The sequence below is a fragment of the Danio rerio genome, chromosome 8 (assembly GCF_052040795.2).
Source record: "Danio rerio strain M-AB ecotype USA chromosome 8, GRCz13ab, whole genome shotgun sequence".
In the NCBI taxonomy this organism is placed as follows: Eukaryota; Metazoa; Chordata; class Actinopteri; order Cypriniformes; family Danionidae; genus Danio; species Danio rerio.
The window spans coordinates 61,835,001-61,860,441 of NC_141028.1; the positions used below are offsets into that span (position 1 = coordinate 61,835,001).

Below are 25,441 nucleotides of genomic sequence, written 5' to 3' on the forward strand. Positions count from 1 at the left end.
GTGTGCGCTCCACAGGCAGTGGCTGCCGCGCTCTAAGCTGGTTCCTCTGGGGGTGAATCAGGATCTGGATAAGGAGAAGATGCTGGAGGGCAGGAAGTCCAACATCAGGAAGTCCGTGCAGGTGGCGTACCACCGGGCCATGCAGCACCGCAACAAGGTGCAGGGAGACCCCAGCAGCGACACCAGCGACACTGACTGACACACACACACACACACACTCTCCTCTCTCCTCTGGTGCTAAAGAGCTTTAGTCTGACATCACGTCTGTACGTCTCTTTATGTGTGTGTGTGTGTGTGTGTGTGTGTGTGTGTGTGTGTGTGTGTGGGGGGCTGTGAGCATGAAAATAAAGACACACACCACACATAGACATCTCACAGACACACACACACACTCATTAATTTCACACTACAGTCAGAACTCAACACACATGAGCATAATCAGTGCTGACCACAGAACAACATCCAGACTGTAACACACGTGTGAAAACACATGCCCAGACTGAGCCCCGTGTGTGTGTGTGTGTGTGTGTGTGTGTGTGTGTGTGTGTGTGTGTGTGTGTGGTCTAGTAAATGAAGCTCCTCCTACACTCGAGTGCTGAGGATGCAAAAGGTGTGCAGGTGAATCTCGCTGATGTATTTATTTGTTCTTCCAGTCCACATTTGTTGCGTTTGTGTGTGTGTGTGTGCATGAGTGTGTGTGTCCTGTATCCCCCTCGTGCTCTGTGTTGTTGATGAAGCAGAATCATGACTAGCGGTGGTCTGATCATGTGCCAGTTCTGTCACTGTAGATCTTTTATATATGTATAAATAACACACGCCATAGACTTTAATAAAATGGGTTGAGTTTTGTACAGCGCTGTCCTCTGTGTGTGTGTGTGTGTGTGTGTGTGTGTGTGTGTGTGTGTGCGTGCGTGCGTGCGTGCGTGCGTACATGCGTGCGTACATGCGTGCGTGCGTGCGTACATGCGTGCGTGCGTGCGTGTGTGTAATGGTGAGGTTACTCATCAGACTCACATTATCAGCATTTAACACTGAGTAAAGCTCATGAGCTGTGCCTGAGCTGATGGTTTGCTAATATATCAGTTCCCAGTGTTGATCAGGAACTCCTTTTAATATGATAATATTCCTTCTGTCGCGTGCTTTTGCTTTTAGTTAGAACACAACTTAAATCAGCCTTAAAATCAGCGTTTAGGCTCAATAGTCAGACTCGCTCCTGTTGCTCATCAATCTGGCAACCTGCACCTGCGTGTTTTGATCCTGGACTGCAATACCTAGTTCAACCACCGGGTGTCAAACTCACACACTGCAGCTTTAAAGAGCTGTTCACCCAGAGCACAGAATCACAACATGCCCACGACTATCAGGTGTTCCCTTTAATAATAGTAATACATTAGAGGGTGACCTACTACTTCCAATGAGATGTATGCTGTGCTATCCCATAATGCACCGCAAGATAATTCGTCAATGTGAGCGATGCTAATTACACTACACGGGTAGGTCATGTGATCATGACAATTAGAATGTCTGAATTACACTCACACTCGCATTTATACGACACACACTGCCCGACAGAAGCCTTTTAGTCAATCCTAGTTGTAAGAGCAGCGGATAATAACTGGACTACTAGATCAGGGGTCACCAATCCTGGTCCTGGAGGTCCGGTGCCCTGCAGGGTTTAGCTCCATCTTGCCTCAGCACACCTGCCTGGGTGTTTCAAGTGTACCTAGTAGGAGCTTGATCAGCTTGTTCAGGTGTGTTTGATTAGGGTTGGAGCTCAAATCTGCAGGACACCGGCCCTCCAGGAACAAGCTTGGTGACCCCTGCTCTAGATGATCGGGTGTAAACGTGTCAGAAGGTGGATTTCTCTGCTGGATCATCTGCTGATCTGCATCAATCATCACCAATACTGCTGAAGACCTACTGGAACCAGCATGGACCAAGATTCTCACAGAAATCAGTCAAGTTTGGTGAAGGAGAGATCATGGTTTGGTTCAGTATGGGGGCGTGCGAGAGATCTGCAACATCAACAGCCTGAGGTATCAAGACATCTGTGCTGCCCATTACATTACAAACCACAGGAGAGGGACAATTCTCCAGCAGGATAGCGCTCCTGCTCATACTTCAGCACAAGCGTCAGCGTTCAGTTTAAACATCTGTTTCCCTGTGGAGAGAATGAGCAGCATCACCTTCTCTACTGTTAATCAGGAATCTGGTTACCTGCTAATGTCTCCAGTTTGAGATGGGTGGATTGCTGTAAAGCACAGGTGTCAAACTCAGTTCCTGGAGGGCCGCAGCTCTGCACAGTTTAGTTCAACCCTAATTAAACACACCTGATCAAACTAATTGAGTCCTTCAGGCTTGTTTGAAACCTACAGGTAAGTGTGTTGGAGCAGGGTTGGAACTAAACTGTGCAGGGCTTCGGCCCTCCAGGAATTGAGTTTGACACCCCTGCTGTAAACAGTGTGAAGTAATGAAGTGTGAATCCACTAGTGTCAGAAATAAAAGCCGGAGGAGAAACAGAGCTCAGACGTGACACACACACACACACCTGTCGGACAGGTTCTTCCTCCTGTGGCTCACACACACACACACACCTCCGTCATCTTGCTGTGTTTGGCTGTAATTACTGACTGTTCCTTTCATTAACTCACAGACGCTGAATTATGAGCCGTGCTTCTGTGCAAATATTGAACCAGAGCTGTTTCCTTCACATCGATTCAGGACAGTCAATATTATATATGCTGCACACTGCAATCAAGAGCATACGAGTCGTGCCAGCTATCAAATGATTCAAACACACACACACACACACACACACACACACAGTTCAGGTCAGAATTATTATTCCCCCAATTTCTGTTTATCAGAGAGCAGATTTGCCCAACACATCTCTAATCATAACAGTGTTCATAACTCATCTGTAATAACTGATGTGTTTTCTCTTCTCCATGATGACAGCACATAATATTAGACTAGATATTCTTCAAGACACTAGTGTTCAGCTTACAGTGACATGTAAAGGCTTCACTAGGGTAATTAGGGTAAAGTTAGGGTAATTAGGCAAGTCATTGTATAACAGTGGTTTGTTCTGGAGACAATCCAACACTAATATTGCTGAAGGGGCCAATAATATTGAGCTTAACATGGTTTAAAAAATAAAATGCTAATTTTATTCTATCCGAAATAAAACAAATTAGACTTTCTTCAGAAGAACAAACATTATCAGACACACTGCGAACATTTCCTCAATCTGCTCAACATATTTTATAAAGAAAACAAATACAAAGGGGTGATAATAATTCTGACTTCGACTGTACATGTTCCCATGCAACACTGAATTTACACACACACGGACTTGCTCGCTTAGGTAAACAGTTCAGACTGCCGCAGTGTAATCTTATCTAGGCGTCATCTAAGAACAGTGTGTGTGTGTGTGTGTGTGTGTGTGTGTGTGTGTGTGTGTGTGTGTGTGTGTGTGTGTGTGTGTGTGTGTGTGTGTGTGTGTGTGTGTGTGTGTGTGTGTGTGTGTGTGTGTGTGTGTGTGTGTGTGTGTGAACAATCACCTCTGGTCATGGACATCTGCTAAAAGAAAAATGCTTCTTTTATCTGGAGTTTTTTTGTTGTTTCTAGTCCAAATATTTACAAAATCTTAATTCATGAAGCATTTTCTAGACAAGAACAACATATAGTGCTGTTTTCAGACATAAATGAAGAGAGTTTGTATGTAATCTGCCAATGGGGTGAGCAAAATAAGATCATTGATAATGCGCAACTCTGGTTTGCACTTATTTGCCATATACCCTTAATGTCATTGTATTGCTCACAATTTTATTCTTTATGCATATTTTCAGACCACATTTCATGTAGAATTGTAAAGAATTTCTACTTCTTGTATTAATATTATATGTTAGGCACTTGTAGGGTCTGAGAGTAACGTAATATTGATTTTCTCCACGCCCTGTACATGTGGCTGAATTGACAATAAAGCTGACTTTGACTGAAAAAACAGATTATTAATGTTGTTTTGAGGAAATTCTCTCTTCATTTGACTCATTATTTCTGAAAGCAACACTATCCTTCTTACTTGTCTGAAAGCTTCTTGATGTAAGAGTTTTTAGATATTTGTACCAGAAACACGACAGAATCTATGGGTGCATTTCTCAGTGTGAGTGATTGTCGGCTTCGTCTTCAGTCGTAACGCTGATCTTCAAAGACTTCCCCAGGAAAGAGCTGATGTGCATGTTATTATCAGAGATCAGTCTGAGGTGAACAGCAGCTCTTCTCGACTCTCACGTTAGCATCTGCAGTGTGTAGACGAGCAGATAACAGACCAGCACAGCCACAGCTGCAGATACTGTACGCTGCTCGGTACACCAGCAGATGCTATCACAGCTGGCCACTATAACACCGAGCACATCACGGCTGATCTCTGTGTTAAAGCAGGACTGAAACATGCTAGTGACATCAAACACTGTGCATGAGAGCAAACTGATGCACTAAAGCCTGCAACAGCACATCCAGCAAGCGTGTAGAGATGTAGGAACTGCACTGGCTTGATTCAGGTCTTACCTAATGGTACTGTTATCAATATGCATCATTCACACTGTGGTGTACCGCTAGGCTCAGTTCTTGGTCCCTTGCTTCATTATATATGCTGCCGCTATAGACATCATTAAACAGATATTTTCCACTCATGCAGAAGATAATACACATAAAGCATCAGCAAACCTTTCTCAACACCGCAGGAATGACTCTTCTGGCTTTTACCTGCTTTCTGCAACCTTTCTTCACCAGACTCGAAGTCCGCTGGTGTGTGTAGCAAGCTAACTTACTGGGCAAACTGGTGACATCGGTAAAGCCGTCCACATGGAGGTAAGCTGGTAAGCGTGAAAAGGATTGGCATCATAGCACCCTGTAGCATTCATTTAAATACGAAATGCAGCCATACATAGCTCTGGCTACATAATTCACCATCTCCAGAAATGTGTACGCGGGTACACTTTCAGAATGAGTCTGTGTGTGAAAAGTGAGCAGTGAAGTTCTACTCATGTGGTAATCCATGCTTGGAGCATTCAGAATGATTCTGTTTGCATTATTACAGCAACATTCATGCCAACAGTCTGATAAACATACACAGAACATGTTAAATGGATGTAATGCTATATATTATATGACTCTTTAATATCTCTGCTGATGCTCTGTTGAGTTGATGTGGGTGTGTTTGATCACAGGGTTGGGAAACGCTGTACTGAAGACATTTAAGCAACATGCTAAAACAAGCCAAGTGTTGAGTCAGGTTAGCAACACGCTAAATATACATGCTAAATGGCTAACACGTTGGTGGGTCATCTTTGGGTGAATTATTACATCTCTGAAAAACTGGGTCAATATATTAGAAGTTATTGACTGTGTGAAGTGTTTATAATTAACTTATGAAGAAACGGTTTAGAGTAACATCAGTGGCATAACTAGCACACAAGAGTGTGTCAACACTGCGGAGTGGGTATAAGCGTGGTGTTTGAAGTAAAACTGCGCTTACCCTGATGACACTTTTGAAAGGGTATAGTGAATATAGTGTAGGGTTAATTAGTCTGCTGTCTGGAGTATAGCGGCTGTTTATGACTGACGTATCTGATCTAATAATATACTGATGTACACTTGCTTCCTGAACCCGTATCAGTTTGAGTTCTTGTTATTTGAGAGATTTTTCATTTCCTGGTGGACAATAACTGCAGAGACAGAAACACTGTAATTACCGTAAGCACATTTCCACATTATACATCAAAACCCAAACACTATAAAGTGATCAAAGCACTTAATACAGTTCCCTGCTAAAAAATCCAGCTTAAACCAGCCTAGGCTGGTTGGCTGGTTTTAGCTGGTCGACCAGGCTGGTTTTAGAGGGGTTTTGGCCACTTCCAGGCTGGTTTCCAGCCATTTCCAGCCTGGTCTTAGCTGGTCAGGCTGGAAAATGACCAGCTAAATCCAGCAAAAACCAGCTTGACCAGCCTGGTTTAAGCTGGACATAGCTGGTTTTGGCTGGGCTCCCAGGCTGCTAGGCTGGTCCAGCTGGTTTTAGCTGGTCATCTCCCAGCCTAACCAGCTAAGACCAGGCTGGAAATGGCTGGAAACCAGCCTGGAAGTGGCCAAAACCCCTCTAAAACCACCCTGGTTGACCAGCTAAAACCAGCCAACCAGCCTAGGCTGGTTTAAGCTGGATTTTTCAGCAGGGTTATCAATACCATCTGAATATTCTGGTGTAATATTTCTGACTACACTTGAAATCGGTGTATGTGTTAACACTAATCTGTGCCATTATATTAAGAGTACTTAGGAAGCACATTTGGGGAAAATACTTATACATAATGTGTTTATAACTATTACATTACTAATATCCAGCATGAAAACATACTATAGTAACATATAGTAAATATTACAGTGCCTTCAAACCATACTACAGTAAAGCACTTCAATCAGCTGTGGTGATTCTACAGTTACTATGGTAACAACAACTACAGTAATCAATCTGTTGCGGTGATTCTACAGTTGCTATGGTAACACAATAACTTAACTAATTGATCTGTTGTGGTGATTTTACAGTCGCTATGGTAACACAACAACTACAATAATCAATCTGCTGTGATGATTCTACAGTTGCTATGGTAACACAACAACTACAGGAAATGATCAGTCATGGTGATTCTACAGCTGCTACAGTAATATAAACAGATGACCTGTATAATAACTGTAATATATATTATAGTACAACACACCACAGTTTACTGCAGTAAACACTCGAGTACTCTACAGTATTAGTTTATCAGTTCACTATAGTTAACACTGCAGCATGCTGGAACATTCATAATCAAAGAACTGTAAATACTGTAGAGTAAAATGCACGTTACTATAGTATGGGTAAAACACTGTGCTCTATAAATCAGTGTAGTGTTTTCCCGCGTGTGCATGTTTTTGCCTGTATTTGGGTATTTTAAGGCGGAAGTGGGTGACCTTTTGATCGAGGCGGCGGATTCCGGAGTTTTGCGTCACTCTCGCGTTTCTCCTCCTCCTCCAGACTGAAGAGAGAGAGAGAGTGTATGAGTGTGTGTGTGGAGTCTTAGAGGTGCTCGAGTGTGTGTGTATGAGTGTGTGTGTTTCAGCATGTTCTCCGTCCCTCGGCTGCTGTTGCTGCTGCTGCTGCTGGAGATCTCCACGAGCTTGAGGAAGATCAGCCGACACAACGCGCTCAGAGTCCGACAGGTGACACACACACATACACAGCCATACAGGTGACACATACACACACACATACATACAATCAGCGCGGCCGCACATCTGAACACACCCTACACACACTCTCTCTCTCCTGGTATACACACTAAACAATACCATAGAGCACTTCATGATTTAATGTGGGAAATTGTAGAAGCCTATACCCATATAGAACTGTACTAGGTACTAATTTATAGTAAGTACTATAGTGTTTTGTACAATACTAAAGTACAAGTGTGTTAGTACACTGTACAGTAGCCATTTACAAATGTATTACGTACTGTAGTATACTTTAGTTTTTACTACAGCAAACTGTGGTGTATTGTAGTATGATATACCCTACAGCTGTAAAGCACTACAGCACTGGCTCATTTGTTTATATTACTGTAGTTGAAGTTACCATAGCAACTGTAGAATCACCACAACAGATCAATTAGTGTAGTTGTTGTGTTACCATAGCAACTGTAGAATCACCACTACAGATCAATTAGTGTAGTTGTTGTGTTACCGTAGCGACTGTAGAATCACCACAACAGATCAATTAGTGTACTTTACTGTAGCATGGTTAAAAAACACTACAGTATTTACTATAAACTATCATTTTTAATGTGGTATTTCAGGAGTATATTGTAGTATTCAGTTCATGTTACTGCTGTATACTCCAGTATATATATAGTAAGTTGATAAACTGTAGTAAATAATGCATTATACGTTAAAAGCCACTACATTAGAGTGTGGTATACAGTCTCGTTAGTATAGTATTTAATTATCTTCATTGCTGTGTCCTCTTTATTTGTGTGTGTGTGTGTTATACTCATGTGATTATAATACAGGTATAAGTGATGATGCGCTGGAGAGTGTTCGAGCTTCATTATTTCCAGTAATGTGTGGTGAACACTCCAGCGCTCTGCGTCATCATCGGTGTGCGCTGTGGAAAGAGCACATCAGATGTGTGTGATGTGGTCAGCGTTGTGTGTGTGTGTTCTTGTGATCGATTATTGCTGATTAAACTGAAAATACAGTGCGCTCATACAGTACTGAATAATGCGCACACACACACACACACGAGTTACACTCTCAGACACAATTCAGGAATGTGTGCAAAACAATGTGCGACACGGTGGCTCAGTGGTTAGCACTGTGGCCTCACAGCAAGAAGGTCTCTGGTTTGAGTCTCAGCTGGGTCAGTGTGTGTTTCTGTGTGGAGTTTGCATGTTCTCCCCGTGTTGGCGTGGGTTTCCTCCGGGTGCTCCGGTTTCCCCCACAGTCCAAACACATGCGCTATAGAGGAACTGATCCCTTTATGCATCAGGGGTCGACACAGCGGAATGAACCGCCACTATTCCAGCATGTGTTTTTCACAGCGGATGCCCTTCCAGCTGCAACCCAGTACTGGGAAACACCCATACACATATTCACACACACACACTTATACACTATGGCCAGTTCAGTTGATCAGTTCCCCTATAGCGCATGTGTTTGGACTGTGGGGGAAACCGGAGCACCCCCACGCCAACACGGGGAGAACATGCAAACTCCACACAGAAACACCAACTGACCCAGCCAAGACTCAAACCAGCGACCTTCTTGCTGTCAGGCGATTGTGCTACCCACTGCACCACCATGACGCCTTATTTTGATTATTATGTTCTGAAACACACTAACCCCTCTCTCTCTCTCTCTCTCTCTCTGTCTGCAGGAATGGAGTGATGTTGGTAAGTCGTTGCACAATCCCTCATTTCGCAATGTTTTCATTGTTTCGGCAGTCTTGAGTGTTTGACATGTCAACTGTAGATCTGTGAAAACACACGTCGTGCTGTCTTCATTGTGTGTGTGTGTGTGTGTACTCTGAACAGTCTCTGAGCGAGCTTCAGGTTTCAGTCAGCAGTTTCAGCGTTTAGTGCTACAGAAGAGTGTTCAGTATAATCAGGAGGAAGTTGACCTGGTGTTCAATATCTTTATGAAGAGTCTGTAATAACTGTAGTGACGAGCTGAACTATTAATACAGCTTTACAGCATCAGTGAGCTCTACAGAATAATCACACTTGTTGACTTTGAGCAGAGTCTTCATCAGATATTTGAGCTGAACTGAGCTGAAGACTCTGGATCTGCTCTACAGCTGATAATACAGTAAATGCATGTGCTTAATAAAGAGCGCAGTTTCTGCAGGACGTGTCGTTTCTCTGGTTCACTGTTACTGTAGGAGTTGGTGAGGTGCTGGGGTGTTTTCTGATGTCAGTCACTCATCAGATCTGCTGTTGTGTTTCTGTTCAGCTGATCCTGCATCAGTCACTCTCTTATTTATATCAGCACTTTGGATCATTTCACACTGATTCTAAACACTGCTGATATTCACTGTATCGTGGCTGCGTGTTTGTGATGTGTGTGTGTGTGTTGAACAGTTGCTGATCTCCCTGAGCTGCAGCTGCAGACGGTCCTCTTGGATCAGGAGGTGTGTGTTCGTGTTCGACTCTCCATCAGGCCTCTCTGTACGTACAGCATCATATTTATATTCATATTCATCATCTACATCACTCTTCATCTTCACTTGTTCTTCACTCTTTCATCCACCGCTCCTGTGTTCTTCTCCGTAGTGTCCAATGAAACACTGGAGATCATCTTCAATAACTCTGAGATGGAGACATTAGACACACTGACCATCAGGAGAAAAAACACACTGCTCTTGGTATGTCTGACCATAACATAACACTAACATAACCATAACATTAAAATAACAATGACGTAACACTAACACAACAATATCATAACATAACACTAAAATAACAATGACATAACCATAACAATAACAATAACACTAAAATAATGACAATAACATAACACTATCACAACACTAACATATCCATAACAATAACATAACACTAACATAAGAATAACATTACAATAACATCCATAACAATAACATAACATAACACTAACATAAGAATAACATTACAATAACATATCCATAACATTAAAATAACAATGACATAACCATAACAATAACATAACCATAACAATAACATAACATGACACTAAAATAACTGTAACATAACACTTAACATTACAATAACATAACTATAACCATAAGAATAACAATAACACTAAAATAATAACAATAACATAACACTAACACAACACTAACATATCCATAACAATAACATAACATAAGAATAACATTACAATAACATATCCATAACATAACATAACACTAACATAAGAATAACATTACAATAACATATTCATAACATATCATGACAATAACATAATCATATCATAACACTATAATAATCCTAATATAATACTAAAATAACCATTACGCTAACGCTAATCTAACACTAGCATTAGCATAGCCCAGTGTTTAGCATGGTAAAGCTGGTTCTGAGCCTGGATTGTAAATCTGTCACTCCTTCACGGTCACAGTTGTGTCCAGAGCTGTGCTTCATACAGTCGCACTCTCCAGCTGTTTCACTTCATGTGTGTTTGCTGGTGTGTTTGTCAAGACTGCATAAACGTCACGCTCCATCTGTTCAACATTTGCATCATATATGGGTTAGTGTTAGCTGCTCAGAGTTATTATTTAACTACAGCTGAAATCATAAAGCTCAGTCATGCTGCTGCTCCCTGGGCTGATTAATGAGCACTCCATGAGTCAGGAGCATGGTTTAACATCTCAAGATCACAAGTAAAAACATAGTAAAACATAGTTAGTCTTGAGGTATACAATTGATTCATACAGTTAATTCTGTGTGTGTGTGTGTGTGTGTGTGTTTTCTCCTCCTCCAGTGGAACAGCAGTGCTGGTGATCAGTTTTTTCAGCCGTACAGAACTAAACTCCAGATGAATGAAGCGAGCGCAGAGTCACAGCAGGCCTTCGTAAGTGATCGTCTGTGTGTGTGTGTGTGTGTGTGTGTGTGTGTGTGCAGTGTTTTTGACCCTGTTTCTGTCTCTCTGTCGTCTTCTAGTGGATCCTGCGCTATAACTGTTTCTCAGCTCAGTCTGGATCTGTTGTCTCAGTCTCTGCTCACAGAAATGACCAGCCACTCATCACAGCATCCCACACCGTCCAGCACACAGGTGTCCATCTGTCTGTCTGTGTGTGTGTGTGTGTGTGTTTGTGTGTCCTTTTTCTTTAAACTGGAATGATAAACAACTAATTTAGTATAATTTACAGTAAACTAAATCCATTGTTAATATAAAATAGTGCAAAACTCTTAAATATGAATGAGAACATTTGATTCTGTTACTAATTGTTGTTTAATTTATTGTAAAATTTTCAACCAATAACAGCATCGATGACAGCAGAGATGAGAATAACAGAGTCGACGGTAACAGAGTTGACGAGTAATAGAGTCAACTAGTAATTGAGTCGATGGTATCAGAGTTGACAATAACAGTCGACGGTATCAGAGTTGACGATGACAGAGTCAACTGTAACAGAGTTGACAATAATAGAGTTGAGGGTAACAGAGTTGACAAGAACCGAGTCAACGATAACAGAGTTGACGATAACAGAGTAGACGGTAATAGAGTCGAGGGTATCAGAGTTGATATTAACAGAGTTGACAATAACAGAGTCGACGGTAACATAATTGACGGTAACAGAGTCGAGGGTATCAGAGTTGACGATAACAGAGTCTACGGTAACATAATCAACGGTAACAAGGTCGACGGTAACAGAGTCGAGGGTTACAGATTCGACTGTATCAGAGTTGACGATAACAGAGTCGACGGTAACAGAGTTGACGATAACAGAGTCGATGGTAACAGAGTCGATGATAGCAGAGTCGACGATAATAGAGTCGATGGTAACAGTGTCGACGGTAACAGAGTCGACGGTAACAGAGTCAATGGTATCAGAGTTGATGATAACAGAGTTGAAATCTAGAATCACCCCCTGACTGACTGTGTGTGTGTGTGTTTCAGCAAAGCCTGAGGAACCTGTTCCTGAAGCCAGAATCACAGTGGATGAGCAGGAGAAACGCTTCAGTCTTCTGATGAAAACACAGCAGATCACCAAGATCAGCCTGTGCTACAAACACTCCTCTGCTGAGTGTGTCGAGATAAAACACCACGGCCAGGTAAACAACACACACACACACACACACGCGCACACACACACCTGAGCTTCAGAACCACTGTACACTAGCTGAGATTAACCACTGTTAGAACCACTGCAGAACACGGTAACACGCTACTTGAAGATGTGTTCATAAGACTGTCACGAACCCGTCATAATCATGTCATGCATGTGAATTTATTTTACGCATGTTTATAGCTACTCTTATTAGCTGTTATTCACTCAGTTGTAACCTGCCGTTACCAAGACAAAAAACGATCATAAATCTGTCATAAACATGATCATCGTGAGGCATTATGAATATGTCATGATTATAAAGGGCTCATGACAGTCTTACGAACACCCCTTCAAGTAAAGAGTCACCAACAACACCTTCACTGCTGCTGAGGGGAAACACAGTGAACATTGCCGGCTGCTTCAGCGGTGGTCTGGCTCATTTTAAGGTCGCTGAATGCTGTAGAGGTTTGGGTTGTTGTGAAGGTTAAGGTTAGTGAAAGGTTTTGTCATATGGGTCATTTGAAAGGTTAAAGGTTAATGAGAATGTTTAGTGGTTTGGGCACGTTTAAGGAGAAACTACTGTACACTTTCACTCTGCATACACATATGCGTATGATCTTTATTAAGCTCGGCTAACATTAGCCAATGCAGCTGTTCAGATCGGCTCACATAGTTGCATTAAGAGGAATAAAAGCAGCAGCAGGGGTTAATTGTTAATTGTAATTTTTATATTAAGCAGTCTATCGTGTAATGTCTAAACCTGAAAGCCCAGAGTGTCCGGTGTTAGTGCTTTATGATGGTCCGCTACGCTCTCTCTCATGCTGTGTTGATGTATTTGATGAGGAATTGATGAGTGAATATTGTTCTGAGAGATATCTGCCTGTGTTTGTGTTTCAGGTTGATCCACAGGAGCGTCCAACGCTGAACCTGAGCTTCCCTCACCTGGTGCCGTGTGTGTGTGTTCAGGTCTGCATCACTTCACTCTGAGTGTGTGTGTGTGTGTGTCTTAGAAACACATGACATCAGCATTATTCTGTTTACAGCTGTGGTTTACTGGAACTGATGTCAAACGAAAAACTGAGTGTCCCTTAAAAGACAGGATCCTGCCACGTGAGTCACGTTTCTGCATCTGTGTGTGTGCGTACAGTACCTTGTGTACCAAATGTCCCCACAAATATAGCAAAACCAGTAGATTATTTATCATTTTTGAGATTCTGACTCATAAATCAGTGTTTACTGCGAGGGTTGAGGAGAAAATATACAGTCTCCAGTGTGTGTGTGTTTGTGAGAGAGAGTGTGTGTGTGTTTGTGTGAGAGAGTGTGTGTGTTGCTGTAACTCCTCTGTGGACACTCCTCAGTAAGTCTGGAGGATTGATCCCTCACAGTGTTTACAGACGTTAGTGTGTGATCATATAAAGAATTGATCCACACACAGTTCCCAGAAGTCTTTAACTCTGAAGTCAGATGTGCTGCTGCAACGTTTGAGATGAGTCTGATCAAAACATCCTGCATGATGCAGCTCTACATGTTAGTGTTGTTGAGATTATTGACACTCCACCAGAGACTAATGCAACCTGTTGGATTAAAACACACGTCACCGCGTGAACTTGTGTGTTTATCTCTCTCTGTCTTCTGATTATATAATATAATACAGTTCTTCTGGGCAGGTTGGGCTTTGGTGAGCACAGAAACCCTCCTAAAGCCTCAGCGGGTGTTTGATTGGGCTGAAGTGAAACTCTGCGGTTCCCTGAGCTGTGTATTTGAGCTCCTGCTGCCATCTGCTGCTGGTTTCAGTGTAACAGCTGAAAATGCTGATGAAGGGAGAGTTCAGTCAACAGTGATCATTTACTCACTATTTATTTTCCCTTTCTTCTGTTGAACACCAAAGAAGATATTTAGAAGAATGCTGAAAACCTGTAACCATTGACTTCCTTAGTAGGAAAAACAAATAGTGTGAAAGTCAATGGTGACCGGTTTCCAGCATTCTTCAAAATATCTTCCTTAGTGTTCAACAGAAAAAAGGAAATCATAAATGTTTGGAACAAGTAAACGGCGAGTAAACCATGACAGAATTGGCATTTTGGGTGATATTTTGGACAAAAATGAAAAGAAAGAGCCTGAAACAGGTTTGGAGGATGAGTTGATGATGACAGGTCTTTAATTTCTGGGTGAAATGATCCTTTAATATGCAGTCTTCAGTATACAACAGGCCAAACCAGCTCTGAAACACAGTCAGCATGCAAAATTATGTGTCTTAATTTAGCACATTTAATCTAATTAATCTATAATTTTAAATTAAACACTTGCCCAAATGATAGATTCTAATGATTACGTGTGTTTTTCTTAAGGGAAAGCATAGTGTGCAGAATTGTTCACCCCCCTGTGCAATATTTATTTTTCATCCAGTATTTTCCAAATGATGCTGAAGAGATTGAGGAAATGTTCTCAGTATTCTGGAGAAAGTCTGATTTGTTTTATTTCAGCTACAATAAAAGCAGATTTTAATAGTTTTAAAAGTCATGTTAAGCTCAATATTATTGGCCCCTTCAGCAATATTAGTGTTGGATTGTCTCCAGAACAAACCACTGTTATACAATGACTTGCCTAATTACTCTAACTTTACCCTAATTACCCTAGTGAAGCCTTTACATGTCACTGTAAGCTGAACACTAGTGTCTTGAAGAATATCTAGTCTAATATTATGTGCTGTCATCATGGAGAAGAGGAAATAAATCAGTTATTAGAGATGAGTTATTAACACTGTTATGATCACAAATGTGCTGGAGAAATCTGAAATAAAAAGTAAAAGAATTCTAATTGAACAGGATGGTGAAGAGTACATTCTCCCCAAACTCCACAGAATATCCCAGTATATAGTATAGCCAGATAACTGTGTGTGTGTGTGTGTGTGTGTGTGTGTGTGTGTGTGTGTGTGTGTGTGTGTGTGTGTGTGCAGATGGAGGTGATGTCCTGTCCTCCAGTTCTGTTGAACTCTATGGCTCTGTTCTGCTTTGGAAGCCTCTCTGTCCCTCTGACCAATCCGATCCCTCCATCTCCCTCTGCTGGCGAATCAATGCCCAGGACCCTCACTGTGTCCCCGCCCCCAACGGCACCCTTCAGGGGTCAAACCTGGTGTGTTTAGATGATCATCTTCATCATCATCATCAGTGCATTTCATACAGAATCTGCTGCTTGAATTTCATGCTTATTTTGATTTTTTTCATCAGGAGTATGATGTGTCGGCAGTGGACAAACACCCTCAGATGTGTGTGCAGGTCAGACTCACACACACACACACACACACAGTAATGCGTGACTCAAAGCTATTTGTGTTTCTCATGCGTCTGCATGTTTTCAGGTTTCTCTGAACAGCAGTCGGCGGCTCTTCTGTCCATTCCAGTCAGGTGAGCGTGTGGAGATGCTGTCCTCCTGTCTCTGATGTGTGTCTGCTGTCTCTAATGTGTCTCTGGTGTCTCCAACGTGTCTCTGGTGTGTCTCTGATGTCTCTAATGTGTCTTTGATGACTCTCAGATGTCTCTAATTTGTCTCTGGAGTCTCCAGTGTGTCCCTGGTGTGTCTCTGATGTCTCTTAATGTGTCTCTGCTGATTCCAAGGTGTCTCTGTTGTGCCCCCGATGTCTCTATGGGTCCCTGATGACTCTCTGATGTCTCTCAAGTCTCTCTGATGTCTCTAATATGTCTTTGGTTTCACCAAATTATCTCTGGTGTATCTTCTGTGTCTCCAATGGACTCTCCGATGTCTCTTATGTCAAATGTGTCTCCAACATGTCTCTGGTGTGTCTCCAATGTCTCTAATGTGTCTCTGATGACTCTTTGATGTCTCTAATGTGTCTCTGGTGTCTCAAATGTGTCTGTGGTATGTCTCCAATGATGACTCTCTGATATCTCTCATGTCTCTCTGGTGTCTCCAACGTGTCTATGGTGTGTCTCCAATGTCTCTAATGGGTCTCTGATGACTCTCTGGTGTCGCCAACGTGTCTCTGGTGTCTCAAATGATGACTCTCTGATGTCTCTCATGTCTCTCTGATGTCTCTAATGTGTCTCTGGTGTCTCCAACGTGTCTCTGGTGTGTCTTTGATGTCTTTAATGGACTCTCTGATGTCTCTTTTGTCTCTAATGTGTCTCTGATGTCTTCAATGTGTCCCTGGTTTGTCTCCCATGTCTCTAATGAGTCTCTGATGACTCTAACGTGTCTCTGGTGTGTCTTCGATGTCTTTAATGGACTCTCCAATGTCTCTTTTGTCTCTAATGTGTCTCTGGTGTCTCCAACGTGTCTCTGGTGTGTCTCCGATGTCTCTTTTGTCTCTAATGAGTCTCTGATGACTCTAACGTGTCTCTGGTGTGTCTTCGATGTCTTTAATGGACTCTCCGATGTCTCTTTTGTCTCTAATGTGTCTCTGATGTCTTCAACGTGTCCCTGGTGGGTCTCTGATGACTCTCTGACGTCTCTCATGTCTCTCTGATATCTCTGATATTTATCTGGTGTCTCTGACGTGTCTCTGATGTCTCGATTGTGTCTGGGTTGCGTCTGTGTCCTCATGTCTGCATCTGTGATGTGTCTGATGTTTCTGAAATGTCTCTGATGTCTCGGTTATGTCTCTTGTCCTCATGTCTCCATCTGTGATTTGTCTCTGATGTCTCTATTGTGTCTCGGTTGTGTCTCTGTCCGTGTGTGTCTCCAGAGGGCCGCTCTGAGTGGTCCGTGATGCTGGTTTCGGGGTCTCTGCATCTGCATCTGCAGCTGAAGACTAACACTGATGCTAATTTCTCCGCTCAGCTGTGCCACAGAGATGGAGACATGTGTGCATCCATAGGACCAGTCGTCTCCCGCACAGTGGTCAGTGGTGCTTTTCTGGACCTGGGGGCTTTGTTTAGAGTGTGCACACATCAATGGATTGGACATGGGTTTTATCAGACACACGGTTCAGTTCATAAATAACTCTAAAATGTTGATAGAGCCACATTAGCATACACATTAAAACACAACCACTGATTCAGTTGGTGTGTGTGTGTGTGTGTGTGTGTGTGTGTGTGTGTGTGTGTGTGTTTAAGAGTACACATCGAGATAAGAAACTGTGTTAGGCGCATACAGAAATCTGAGTATTGTGCATGTTCCTCTGTGCAGACAGGAGGCGCTGTAGAGTCACAGATCAGTGTTTCCCTGCCCTTCCTCTCCTCTGGACTCTGTGTGCAGGTAATGCTGTCTGCGTCTCACACTCACACTGAAGGATGTGTTCCTCCACATGCACGTTATGCAGTGTACACTACTGTTCACAAGCTTTCTTTTTAAACACATTACCTCTTTTATTCAGACAGTATATGAGACAGTATATACTGTTCATGCAGACATTAGTGGAGTTACAATAGTATCTGTATCAAATAATGTGTTTCCTGTATTACTCCTCTAATGAGTTCAGCTTTAGACTTTCACAAACACTGAGAAACCCTCCCTGATCTTCTCAACTGTAGTGTACTAGTGTTTTCATCTGATAGTGCACTAGAGTTCTAATATTCAAGTGCTGTAGTGTTCTATTCTAGTGTTCTATTGTCCTAGTGCACTAGTGTTCCAGTGTTCTAGTATTCAAGTGCTGTAGTGTTCTGTTCTAGTGTCCTAGTGCACTAGTGTTCCAGTGTTCTAGTATCCAAGTGCTGTAGTGTTCTGTTCTAGTGTTCTAGTGTCCTAGTGCACTAGTGTTCCAGTGTTCTAGTATCCAAGTGCTGTAGTGTTCTGTTCTAGTGTTCTATTGTCCTAGTGCACTAGTGTTCCAGTGTTCTAGTATTCAAGTGCTGTAGTGTTCTGTTCTAGTGTTCTAGTGTCCTAGTGCACTAGTGTTCCAGTGTTCTAGTATTCAAGTGCTGTAGTGTTCTGTTCTAGTGTTCTAGTGTCCTAGTGCACTAGTGTTCCAGTGTTCTAGTATTCAAGTGCTGTAGTGTTCTGTTCTAGTGTTCTAGTGTCCTAGTGCACTAGTGTTCCAGTGTTCTAGTATTCAAGTGCTGTAGTGTTCTGTTCTAGTGTTCTAGTGTCCTAGTGCACTAGTGTTCCAGTGTTCTAGTTTTCAAGTGCTGTAGTGTTCTATTCTAGTGTTCTAGTGTCCTAGTGCACTAGTGTTCCAGTGTTCTAGTATTCAAGTGCTGTAGTGTTCTGTTCTAGTGTTCTAGTGTCCTAGTGCACTAGTGTTCCAGTGTTCTAGTATTCAAGTGCTGTAGTGTTCTGTTCTAGTGTTCTAGTGTCCTAGTGCACTAGTGTTCCAGTGTTCTAGTATTCAAGTGCTGTAGTGTTCTGTTCTAGTGTTCTAGTGTCCTAGTGCACTAGTGTTCCAGTGTTCTAGTATTCAAGTGCTGTAGTGTTCTATTCTAGTGTTCTAGTGTCCTAGTGCACTAGTGTTCCAGTGTTCTAGTTTTCAAGTGCTGTAGTGTTCTATTCTAGTGTTCTAGTGTCCTAGTGCACTAGTGTTCCAGTGTTCTAGTATTCAAGTGCTGTAGTGTTCTATTCTAGTGTTCTATTGTCCTAGTGCACTAGTGTTCCAGTGTTCTAGTTTTCAAGTGCTGTAGTGTTCTATTCTAGTGTTCTAGTGTCCTAGTGCACTAGTGTTCCAGTGTTCTAGTTTTCAAGTGCTGTAGTGTTCTATTCTAGTGTTCTAGTGTCCTAGTGCACTAGTGTTCCAGTGTTCTAGTATTCAAGTGCTGTAGTGTTCTATTCTAGTGTTCTATTGTCCTAGTGCACTAGTGTTCCAGTGTTCTAGTTTTCAAGTGCTGTAGTGTTCTATTCTAGTGTTCTAGTGTCCTAGTGCACTAGTGTTCCAGTGTTCTAGTATTCAAGTGCTGTAGTGTTCTGTTCTAGTGTTCTATTGTCCTAGTGCACTAGTGTTCCAGTGTTCTAGTATTCAAGTGCCGTAGTGTTCTGTTCTGGTGTTCTATTGTCCTAGTGCACTAGTGTTTCAGTGTTCTAGTATTCAAGTGCCGTAGTGTTCTGTTCTGGTGTTCTATTGTCCCAGTGCACTAGTGTTCCAGTGTTCTAGTATTCAAGTGTAGAAGTGTTCTGTTCTGTTCTAGGGTTCTATTGTTCTAGTGTACTAGTGTTCCAGTATTCAAGTGTAGTAATGTTCTGTACTAGTGTTCTAGTGTGCTAGGGTTCCTGTGTTTGTTATATTTTGTTAGTGTTTTGTTTTAGTTTTCTAGTGTGTTAGTGTTCTATTGTCCTAGTGTACTGTTGCTCTAGTGCTCTAGTGTGCTAGTGGTCTAGTGTTGTGCTGTGTTCTTGTGTTCTTATGTGTGAGAGCGTGATCTCTCATTTGGTCATGTCTCTGTGTGTGTGTGTGTGTGCGTGTGTGTGTGTGTGTGTGTGTGTGTGTGTGTGTGTGTGCGTGCGTGCGTGCGTGCGTGTGTGTGTGTGTAGGTTTGGCGTGTGGATCTTCATGGCCGGCGCATCATCTGTCCTGACTGTAAGTACTGTAAAATGATCACCCACCCACACACACACACACACACACACACACACTCTCTCTAACTCAGACTCTGTGTGTTTCAGTGGTGCACCGGCGCTGGGGTCTTCTGCTGGGCTCTGCTGTGGTTCTGCTGCTGCTGATGTTCTGTGTTACACTCCACCTGCTGGACAGGAGCAGCTCAGGTCAGACAGTCTACAGCTGAAAGTGTGTGTGTGTGTGTGTGTGTGTGTGTGTGTGTGTGTGCATGCATGCATGTCTATGTGTGTTGAACACTAAAGCAGATATTTAGTAGAATGTTGTAAACCTGTAACCATTGACTTTGTATGTGTTTTTCCTACTATGGCAGTCAATGGTTACAGCTTTCCAGCATTCTTCAAAACATCTTCTTTAGTGTTGAACAGAAGAAAGACACTCCGGAAGGTTTGGACGTGTTTGTGAGAGTAAACGGTGAGGACACTCGTGTTTGTTGTGCTCTGATGTCAGCAGTGTTTGCTGAACTCTTCAAAGGAACAGCGCCAGTGTTGATCTTCAGTGTGTTCAGCAGAAGACACACACAGACAACAAACTGATAAAGACAGAGATACAAACACAGACCGTCTCTGACTGTCACTAACAACTGAAAACAGTTATACACACATCTATATCTGTATATGACTGAGGTGAAGCTCATCAAACAGCCACTGGAGCAGACGGTTAGTTCAGGTGTCCACCGAAGCGTTTCTACCTGGGGCAAGCTCATGGGGAAGAGGTGGAGCTACTGATAAAGAATGGAAGTGTGCTGATAAAGGGGAGGAGCTGCTAATAGAGGGGAGGTGTTACTTATGAAAGGGTGAAGCTGATGAAGGGGAGGAGTTACGGATTAAGGGGAGGAGCTGGTGGTGAAGAGGATAAAGAAGGGAGGGGAGGAATTACTGATGAAGGGGATGAGCTACTGATAAAGGGGAGGAGCTGGTGTGAAGGGGTGGGGCTGCTGAAGAACAGATGAGTTACTGATGAAAGGGTGGAGCTTCTGGTGAAAGCGAGGAGCTACTGGTTAATAAGGGAGGGGTTATTGATGAACGGCAGGTGGTGGTGGTGAAGGGGTGGAGCTGCTGAAGAAGGGAGGAGTTACTGCCTAATAAGGGAGGATTTATTGATGAAGGGGAGGAGCTCAGGGTGATGGGGTGGAGCTACTGATAAAGAAGGTAGGGGTGCTGAAGAACGAAGGGAGGAGCTGCTGATAAAGTGGTGGTGTTTTAAAAGGGTGGAGCTGATGAAAGGGAGGAGCTGCTGATGAAAGGGAGGAGCTGATGGTAAAGGGGTGGAGCTGCTGAAGAAGAGAGAAATTACTTATTGAAGCATAGGAGCTGGAGGAGATTAGAGGAGCTGGTTAAGAGGCGGAGCTACTGCTAAAGAAGGGAGGAGTTACTTATGAAAGGGTGGAGATGCTGGTAAATGGGAGGAGTTGCTGACAAAGAGGAGGAGCTGGCGGTGAGGGGGGCTGCTGATTAAAGGGAAGGAGTTACATATGAAAGGGTGGAGCTGCTGAAAAAGGAAAGAGATACTGATAAAGAGGAGGGGCTGGTGGTGAGGGGGAGGAGCTAATGATGAAGATGGGAGGGGTTATGAAAGGGTGGAGCTGCTGGTGAACCAGGAAAGTTAATGATAAAGAGGAGGAGCTGATGGTAAAGGGGTGGAGCTAATGATAAAGATAGGAGGGGTAAAGAGTGTAGCTGCTGGTGAACGGGAGGAGTTACTGATAAAGAGGAGGAGCTGGTGAAGGTGTTGATCTACTGAAGAATGAAGGAGTCACTGATGAAGGGGAGGAGCTGCTGATAAAGGGGAGGAGCTGGTGGTGAAGGGGTGGGGCTGCTGAAGAACGTATGAGTTACTGATGAATAAGGGAGGAGTTACTGGTGAAAGGGTGGAGCTTCTGGTGAATGCGAGGAGCTACTGATAAAGAAGGGAGGAGTTACTGATAAAAGGGCGGAGCTTCTGGTGAGTAGGAGGAATGACTAATAAAGAGGAGGAGCTGGTAGTGAAGGAAGGAGTTACTAATGAATAAGGGAGGGGTTACTGATGAAGAGGAGGAGCTGCTTATAAAGAGGAAGGGTTACTCAGGAAAGGGTGGAGCTGTGGGTGAACCGGAGGAGTTACTAATAAAGGGGAGGAGCTGCTGAAGAAGGGAGGGGTTACTGACGAATAAGGGAGGAATTACTGATGAAAGGGTGGAGCCTCTGGTGAAGGGGAGGAGCTACTGATTAAAAAGGAGGAGTTACTAAGGAAAGGGAGGAGAAGCTGGTGAATAGGAGGAGTTGCTGATAAAGAGGAGGAGCTGGAGACTGCTGAAGAAGGGAGGAATTACTGAAGAATAAGGGAGGGGTTACTGATGAAGGGGAGGGGCTGCTGATAAAGAGGAGTGGTTTCTTATGGTAAGGCTGGAGCTGATGGTGAATGGGTGGAGTTGCTGCTTTATAAGGGAGGAGTTACAGATGAAGGGGGGATGAATTATTACTTTAATCATTTTAAATTATGCAGGCAAAATAACTTATGAAGGATAATTATTGCTCGCATAATTTAAAATAAATTAATCCTCAGCCAGACGGCCTCCTGTCTCCAGATGGTGATAGCGCTCGTGTTCATGACTGGCCCTGTTCAATAGCTTAGTCTTTAATTACACTCATTTGGCTCCTGTTAACCACCGGCTGGGAAATGCTTTTCATGTCTGTTGTTGTTTAAGGTGGGATGACAGTAAACTCACGGTTCAGTGTGTGTCTGATGTGTCTGATGTGTCTGTGTGGATGATCAGTGTTAGCCAGAGTCAGTATAGTAATGCTGCTGTGCTGTGTGTGGTCTCTCTGCAGCGCTGCGCGGGTCCGAGCGCCGGCCGCTGCTGCTGGTCTGCTCCTCCAGTGATGCGCAGCATGTCTCCGCCGTCTGCAGTTTAGCCTCCGGCCTGCAGGGGGAGCTGTGCATGGATGTAAGGCTGGCGCAGTGGGCGCAGTGCTGTCAGCGGTCGTCTTTGGCTCAGCTGGGACCCGTCCCGTGGCTGTACGGCCAGACCCAGAGCGTGCAGAGAGCCGGCGGGCTGGTGCTGATCGTCTGGAGCCCTGAAGCCCAGCAGGAGTACCACAGATGGAGGAGGAACTCTGCAGAAGAAAAGAAACCGGCAGAGGCGACCTCCATCACGGCTCCAGAGGCGTCCTCCATTACGGCTCCGGTGTTCAGAGCGGCGCTGTCCTGTCTGTGGACGGGGATACACAGTGATGGACGTGGACGGGGATTTGGATTGGTTTGCTTTCAGACTCTTGATAGCAACAGCTGCATCCCGAAGCCGCTGCGCTGTGTGCCAAAGTTCTGCCTCCCGAAGGATCTGCCCGGTTTGATCCACCAGCTGAGCGCTGCAGGGGACGGAGCCAGGCGGTGCTGGACCCGTCTGCTGTCCAAGGTGCTGTCCTTTTCTGCATCACGAAAACTGGCTCCGAGACTAGAGGCGGCGCTGTCAGTGCGGGACCCGCTCATCCCCCAGACCCCACAGGGGAGAGTCCGCAGAGCAAACACACGCAGGAAACACAGACGCAGGAGCAGAGCTGGATCTGTGTGTTCATGCCAGAAGCAGAGCTCAGAGTCAAACCCTGCACCACATCTCACACCATAGAGCCTGCGCTTACAACCAACAAGGACATGATCCAGAGGACATTATCCTCACTGTCCTGCCTGAAACACATGATCCCTGACCCATGGCACTCGTGAGCGTGCACACATCTGGACGGGAACTGTACTTGTAGTCTAAATGTGCAATGGTCATGTGATCAGGGCTTGACAAATCAGGGAACGATATGCAGTAGTCCAGAAGACCAATCAGAGAGTGACTGTGGATAGCCACGCCTCCACTTTAAGTGTTGTCCTGCAGATTCTACCTCCAACCCTCATCAAACACACCTGAACAAGCTGATCAAGCTCTTACTAGGTAGACTTGAAACACCCGGGCAGGTGTGCTGAGGCAGGTTGGAGCTAAACCCTGCAGGCCACCGGACCTCCAGGAATGAGATGAGGGTGACAGGGGGTGACCCCTGTTATATATTATGGACGTCTGTGATTTCAGACACAGCAGAGTTTCTCATCAAATCTTCTGACCAATCAGATGCTCTCTAGTGTCTGATATACCCCGCCCCCTTCTTCTCATTGGCTGTTCATTTGATGCTCTTGAGCTCAACCACTGTCACAGGCAGAGCTGTGAGAAAAACAACATTAGCTATTGGCTGATTTTTTTATAAAGGGGAGGAGCTACTATATGCCCCGCCCTCTTTTCATGTTTCAGTTGAGATTACCTCAAACATGCGATACAAATGCACATTTCAGAGCACTTCACTGGAGCTTTAAGGTACTGACTGACCTTCCACAGCAAGCAGCTCCTCCACATTTCTCAGGTGTGCCGTTTATTTAATATGTGACGTGCCTCAGACGGTGTTACTCACTCATTTGCAGTATTTTTTGGGTTGCCAGGTATGCATTCCACTAATGTCCACTAAGAAATGAGTCTGCTCACATTTTGTGCATGTGAAAAAAAACATTTTGAGCACATTATGAATGTGTCTCTAAATAAAACTAAACCCACAACTTTTTTTTTTTCACAAAGTTTTTTTTTTGCCACAACCGCATTTCTCAGAGAGCCTAATTGTACAGGAGAACTGCAACTCTGGCAACATGATTTCCTAGTTTGTACATTGAAGGCCTGAAGGAAATGAAAAGCCTCTCTTCTGTTCTCTGATAGGTGAAAACAATGAATATATGCTAAAGAAGAGGCTTCATCTGTCCGAAATACAGAACTTAATTAAGCAATGTTTGGAAATTCAAAATGGAAAACAGGAAAAAATTAAAACAGAAGTTTTCTTGTGGTGTTTTTGCAGCTTTCTCACAGTGTTTGAGTGTTTGTGTTGTTCGTCCTCTTACTGTTTTCATTGCACTGCGAACATGCTTTCCTTACTTACAGTTTAAGTGAGATTTTCCTTCAAATTAACTTAAATTAAGCTGAGTTTTTCCTTAAAACTAGCTCAACATTCTGCTAGTGGGGTCATTAAAATGCTTTAGTTTTGAAATCAGGCAATGTTACGATTATTAGCCTACTTTAACTTTGACTCATCATTTTTTAAATGTTTGCTTGTCCAGGAAATGCTTCTTGAGTTAATAATTTTTACATACTTGGACTAGAAACAAAACAAAAATCTCTCAGTAAGAACAGCTTGTCTTGCAGTGTGTGTGAGATGTGTGACTTGTTTGTTGCTGGATGATTGCATGTGAAATTATTTAATAATGTTAAAAGCATTCATAAGCACTCCTGTAAATAGTCTTCTGAAGGCAGCTTTAAACACATATGCTGGCTGTAAAAATGTGAATATATTTGAACATTATATTTTTGTACGTGTAAATAAACGGATCTAACATCCATCGTCCGCTTGTTTTAATCAGACCGCTGCTGTTTTCTGCCTGTCCTTGTAAAACACCAATGATGTAAAGCAGGCTTCATGTGGTCACTTTGATGTCATGTTATCTTTCTTTCCTCAACAGTTTGACCAACAGTAAAATGTATGCAAATGACTCTGTGTAGCGGGATAAGCATGTTTACGAGTTTTACAAAGTATCCCAGGTAATCC

At 43.3% G+C, this 25,441-nt stretch overlaps 2 protein-coding genes across 7 annotated transcripts in view; both read left to right on the forward strand.

Annotated features, from left to right (window-relative positions):
- brpf1 (bromodomain and PHD finger containing, 1) overlaps window positions 1–853 on the forward strand; it is a 22,051-nt gene extending 21,198 nt beyond the window's left edge. For 2 of the 3 annotated variants that reach the window (XM_087262999.1, XM_087262998.1), the window contains one exon: window positions 16–851. In XM_087262999.1, the coding sequence (XP_087119125.1) occupies window positions 16–199 (184 nt within the window). In that variant the 3' untranslated portion in view covers window positions 200–851. Of the gene's footprint in view, window positions 1–15 lie in introns of all 3 variants that reach the window. The other variant, NM_001441575.2, reaches the window with a different exon arrangement.
- Window positions 854–7,104: 6,251 nt separating this feature from the next.
- Window positions 7,105–25,235, forward strand: il17re (interleukin 17 receptor E). Of its 4 annotated transcripts, none has more exons than XM_087265626.1 (17): window positions 7,105–7,257; window positions 8,969–8,984; window positions 9,126–9,758; window positions 9,864–9,955; window positions 11,053–11,142; window positions 11,232–11,343; window positions 12,193–12,347; window positions 13,241–13,309; window positions 13,387–13,453; window positions 15,300–15,475; window positions 15,571–15,618; window positions 15,702–15,747; window positions 17,046–17,200; window positions 17,489–17,557; window positions 19,760–19,805; window positions 19,892–19,990; window positions 22,652–25,235. In XM_087265626.1, exons 4-17 carry the CDS (start codon window positions 9,905–9,907, stop codon window positions 23,443–23,445), a joined length of 1,977 nt encoding a protein of 658 aa, XP_087121752.1. In that variant the 5' UTR covers window positions 7,105–7,257; window positions 8,969–8,984; window positions 9,126–9,758; window positions 9,864–9,904; the 3' UTR covers window positions 23,446–25,235. The 4 variants fall into 4 exon arrangements, with proteins under 4 accessions (XP_087121752.1, XP_087121751.1, XP_087121753.1 ...); XM_087265625.1 differs by having other exon boundaries at window positions 9,672–9,758; XM_087265627.1 differs by lacking the exons at window positions 7,105–7,257; window positions 8,969–8,984; window positions 9,126–9,758; ... (5 more) ...; window positions 13,387–13,453; window positions 15,300–15,475 and having other exon boundaries at window positions 15,702–15,832; window positions 15,958–17,200.
- Window positions 25,236–25,441: the final 206 nt, after the last annotated feature.